The sequence below is a fragment of the Papaver somniferum genome, chromosome 6, assembly GCF_003573695.1.
Source record: "Papaver somniferum cultivar HN1 chromosome 6, ASM357369v1, whole genome shotgun sequence".
In the NCBI taxonomy this organism is placed as follows: domain Eukaryota; kingdom Viridiplantae; phylum Streptophyta; class Magnoliopsida; order Ranunculales; family Papaveraceae; genus Papaver; species Papaver somniferum.
Window position 1 is genome coordinate 129,271,274 of NC_039363.1, and position 4,811 is coordinate 129,276,084.

At 36.9% G+C, this 4,811-nt stretch overlaps 1 protein-coding gene across 2 annotated transcripts; it reads left to right on the top strand.

Moving 5' to 3' along the window:
- Window positions 1-1,044: 1,044 nt before the first annotated feature.
- LOC113289272 lies at window positions 1,045-2,199 on the top strand. Of its 2 annotated transcripts, XM_026538484.1 has the most exons (2): window positions 1,045-1,519; window positions 1,631-2,199. In XM_026538484.1, the coding sequence occupies exons 1-2, from the start codon at window positions 1,291-1,293 to the stop codon at window positions 2,083-2,085; spliced, it is 684 nt and encodes a 227-aa protein (XP_026394269.1). In that variant the 5' UTR covers window positions 1,045-1,290; the 3' UTR covers window positions 2,086-2,199. The 2 variants fall into 2 exon arrangements, with proteins under 2 accessions (XP_026394269.1, XP_026394268.1); XM_026538483.1 differs by having other exon boundaries at window positions 1,052-2,199.
- Window positions 2,200-4,811: the final 2,612 nt, after the last annotated feature.

Here is a 4,811-nt window from a genome sequence, read left to right on the forward strand (position 1 = left end):
CTGTAGGAATGAGGGTGTTTAAGAATTTCGGCTTTCGAGCTTACGCTGTAGGCATCTGCTGAATCAGTACGATCGTTTTGTGGTTATGAAATTATGGAAGTAGTGAAGGAATAAGTTCTCTCCCTCTAAACCATCTACGAGAAATATGTATCAAGAAGGTATTCTTCTTACATAAGCAATTCCCCAACAAAGATGCGGGGAAAAAATTCATGGATAAAATCAAGCTATAATATTGTATAGTTTTTGCTAGATGGGAATAATTCCTCCACATCATTATTCTCTTGAATGTCCTAAATGTTCTTATCCTTGTTAACGAAATTCCCCTGTTTTTTTTTCCAGTTATATCATGAAGTATAGGGCATCTACACAATCTTGTTGTTGAGTAAATCCCCATACGTTTATAGTGAAATGGACATCCACTGGCTTAAACTTCACTAAGAGAGGTACTGGATGTAGGAAAAAAAAGAAACCCACCATGACTATTTGAAACTGGAATAATAATAATTTGTATATTTATCCTTATAATATTCTATTCCACCAACTTCTAAATTGTGCAAACATCAATTCTCAGTTGAAGTGAATCGATTCTTAGTGATGTGTCTAATAATAGCCAAGGAGAATATGTAAAGCAAATACTAGCTTGCTAACTCTTTACTTGTATAGTAGGCCACTAGGCCCTTACTTGTACAAATGAACATGCTAACAGTGAAACTAATCTCTAAAATAGGAAACCTTAAAATTTATGTGATCAGATCATTGATCATATTGGCATACACCTGGAGGACTATGTATACTGCAGTTGGATTCTCACGCATCAATTACGGATACGATATGATCGACATCAGATGATTAGAGATCAAGAAAAGTCTAAATTCCACACATGAACCTATTCGATGATGCTCTATGTCTGCCCTGCATGCACTCTTTTTAAGTTTGTTAGTAATTTGTTTAACAAAATTCAAATGACAATGAGGCTTTGAAATATTTTCTAATAAATGGATTGATTAAGGCCTTGATGTACACAAAGTTTAAGTACACAAAAAATGCCATCTCACTTTCACCAAGGGCCCTGAACCCATACTAGTCCATTTTTTTTTAGCATCAGTTCTTCCAACATCTTTGAACTACAAGCCAACCAAAAAGAAAGAACAAATATCATTAGTCATGAACTGATAAACCTAGCTATGTAGTCATCTCAGCCATTCTCAAGTAATGTTACTATATAACCTATGTCCGATTGTCCATCTCTTTGTTCTTCCGTTGCAGTAGAAGCCTGAGTCAATCAAAAGGATGAAATATGGAGAGCTTATAACACACTTTCACCATCAACACAAATTACGATTTGAGTATTCAGAAATACCGTTCAAATGTGATGGCTGCAAAGAAGTTGGTATTGGTTCGCGTTACAAATGCAATACCTGTGATTATGATTTACATACCCATTGTGCTCTTCCTTCCCCTTCTGTAATTCATCCTTTCTACCGGAAGTGTTCTTTCCAATTCATGTCTCGACCACCAGGTAACATCCCACGTTATTGTAATGCTTGTCAAAAAGATGTCAGTGGGTTTGTTTATCATTGCAAATTATGCGGATATGATCTTCACCCATGTTGTGCTAAGCTCCCTACAGTTCTTGACGATGGAGATTTCAAGCTTTTTCTTTATCGGAAAGTGAGTGCTTCCTGCCATAAGTGTGGACGCAAAGGACGGAGTTGGAGTTACCGTTCGAAGTGTAAGAAGTATAATTTACATGTAGCTTGTGTTAGAGAAATGCTAGTTGAGAGTTGGCATGAATTGTACTACGGGCGTGCCAATAGTAATATGAGTCAAAGTAATTGTAATACTAGCACTACTGGTAATTGTAGGAACTTGAATTGTAGTAGTAATAACAATTATGCGAAATTGGAAACGAGAATTCCTAGTTTAAAAGGCACACTTCAGAATCATCATCGAGGAAGTAAGAGGAGCAAAGTAAAGAAATGTTGCGAGATGGCTGCAATGGCTATTCAGTTCATTATATCAGCTGTTCTTGGTGATCCTACTGTTATGATTGCCGGTGTTGTTGGGTCCCTAATGTCTAAGTAATACTGTTGGTGTTGTATGTTGTCCATCAGTTGGGAACTAAAAGTTCAACAATGATGTAATAGTGTGTCATTATCCTTGTTCAAGAAATGAATCAGTTTTTCACTTTTTCTTTTCTTTTGCTTTGTCCTTGGTTACTAGAATCCTTTTTACTATTTCGAGAAGTATTGATAGATCATGAGTTGGACCATATGTTTCTAGGCAAAGGCAAAACCCGTCGGAGGCAGGGAAAGGATGGGACTACCTGGGCCTGCTTTTGTAAAGGCTTCTCTAGGCTGGGCTTTGACAGTACCAACAAAAGTTGGAGGTGAGCAATACATCCAAACCCGCGGATTTTATCCAACTCAATCCGCATTTTGATGGGTGGCACCCGATCGCCTCTCGCGGATTGGACAGGGATGAATTTTTGAAGCCTATATTTTTCACAGATTGGATGCAAGTGGAACATCACTCATCCATTGGACGCCCGACCCTAAGAACAGTGTTTGTTTTATAGACGTGACTAGAGCTAAATATTTTCTCTTTAGAGATCTTTGTTCCCTACTTCAACGATTCTCTTCCCTGCGCTCTCTTGATATGTAATATATATATATAGTATCTTATTAATTAGGGTTTGGTCTTTGTATCGTTGAATACTTTACTTTTAATTGTTAGAAATCCCCAAATATTTTATGTTACTCTTGATTCGTTTGAATTACTTAAATTTCAGTAAGCTAAGTTACATTACTCTTGTTAAATATTTACCTATTTTCGATAAGCTTTTAAGAAACCGTCAATTCACCCGCATCCAATCTGCTCATTCACGGATGTCAAATCCGACGGGTAATTGGACCGGATGTGGATGAAAATCTCAAATCCACCGTTTATATGGACTGGATTCGAGTGATACCAAATTCGCATCCATCCACGCGTTCTTTACCCCTACTTAAAAGCAGAACTTCTACGATTCATTATATAAAAGATCTGGTCCTGCACTTTGTTTAGTGTCACACCCGCTAATGCACCTTGCAATTTTTGGCACGAGTATGACCCAGCAGTAACGTAGTTCTGTGAATTAATCTTCACTTACGATTACTTCAGCCTTATAAGTTTGCATCTATGCAAACAGCAACACTCCACTAAGTTATGCTCGAAATACTTAACTTGATTTTATCTTTTCCTTCAATTGTAGCCCATACTACAAACAAGGGTTAGTCCATGCTTATACTTCCTAGAATATGGGGAGCACTTATGTATCAGTCAAGAACACGTAGACAATCCTAATCCAACAAACCCCTTTTTATTAACTTAGAGGAAGATTACAAATATTATGTCCAACCAATGGACTTACAAGCTTATTCTCCAACTAAGCTAAAACTAATATCTATTACAATGTGGTATCTCTACCCTTGAAGACCTGCACTTATAGAAGTTCTCTGGCCTATTTATAGTGTCAAGAACCCATCCAATCCGTGTGCAATTGAATTTCACAGCCTATGATCCTCCATTTGTCCATAGACAGTTATCCTAACCGTAACAATGTTTTCTAATTACTAGCTTTTGTGATGGTTTGCAGATTGATGCTACACTTGTCCTCGACGGTTAGGGAATTCCTAACTTTGTTATAAAGATATTTTATAACCGTCTCAAACCAACTACTTATTATGGCATATGTGTGATGCGCATAGAAATTATAACTGACAACATGAACCAACATCCAACCATCATAGCACTATACATTTTTCGGCCTGAGCCAGTGCCCAACTATCATAGGGCTATATAATCATCTTGGCCATGCACTTAACTCATATTGGTGCCAACATCCGACTAAAGTGATACTAACCATGCCTTAATATGCTGCTTGGATTAGCTTCATGATTTAAGTACATCACTTGCATTCTTTTTTACTAGCAATAGACAACAATATCGTATTTGGCGACGCCACTGTTTCATATGCATTGTCCAAGCCTTGGCCAATGCTTGCGCCAATGCCTAAATCATTCCTTGACTTGCATTGCATCCCTATTTCCTTGCTTGAGCTAGGCTAACTCTAAATCATGGATGCGCAACACTACCGCATAGTGTTTCTCACCTCAAATAGTCTTTGTTGTCTCAATCATCATGGCGCTACATTGTCGGATATTGTACCTTCATCGGCTAGGCCACTGACTAGGCTGGTCATACTTAGCTACCTCTTAGGGACAAGTTGGCCAAAGTATATATCTTTTTTTTGGGGGGATACATAGCATGATTTGAGGAGCCCTATCCAGAATAGCATGACAAGAGATAATGCTAGAGATTGACTAAATTACTTTCTGAATCTCATATTACAAATTATTCATTTTCTAAAAAAAGAGTTAAACAAATGAAACTTCAAGTTCGCTAAAAATAAAAGGAAAAAAAACAAGGATCGTCTGGTTTAAAAAGACAACCTGGCCGACTTCGAGTTCGCTTGAATAAAAAAAAATGGCAACCTAGATCAAAATATAATAGAAAACATTTCCAAACATTGTTGGTTCATATAGGTTTTTTTTAATCTTTTGTTGTTTATGTTTTTGGGAAAAAAAAATGATCCAAATTATTTCACTATTTGAACAACATAATGAGAATGAAAATCTCAATGTAACCTATAAATCCCAAAATCAATAAGAGAGATTTGGCAATTTATTAAAATACATGGGTAAGGTTAATCATTTTTTACTTCATAGTAACCCCTATTTTGTCTTATTCATTATCCCCCAAATCAGGAC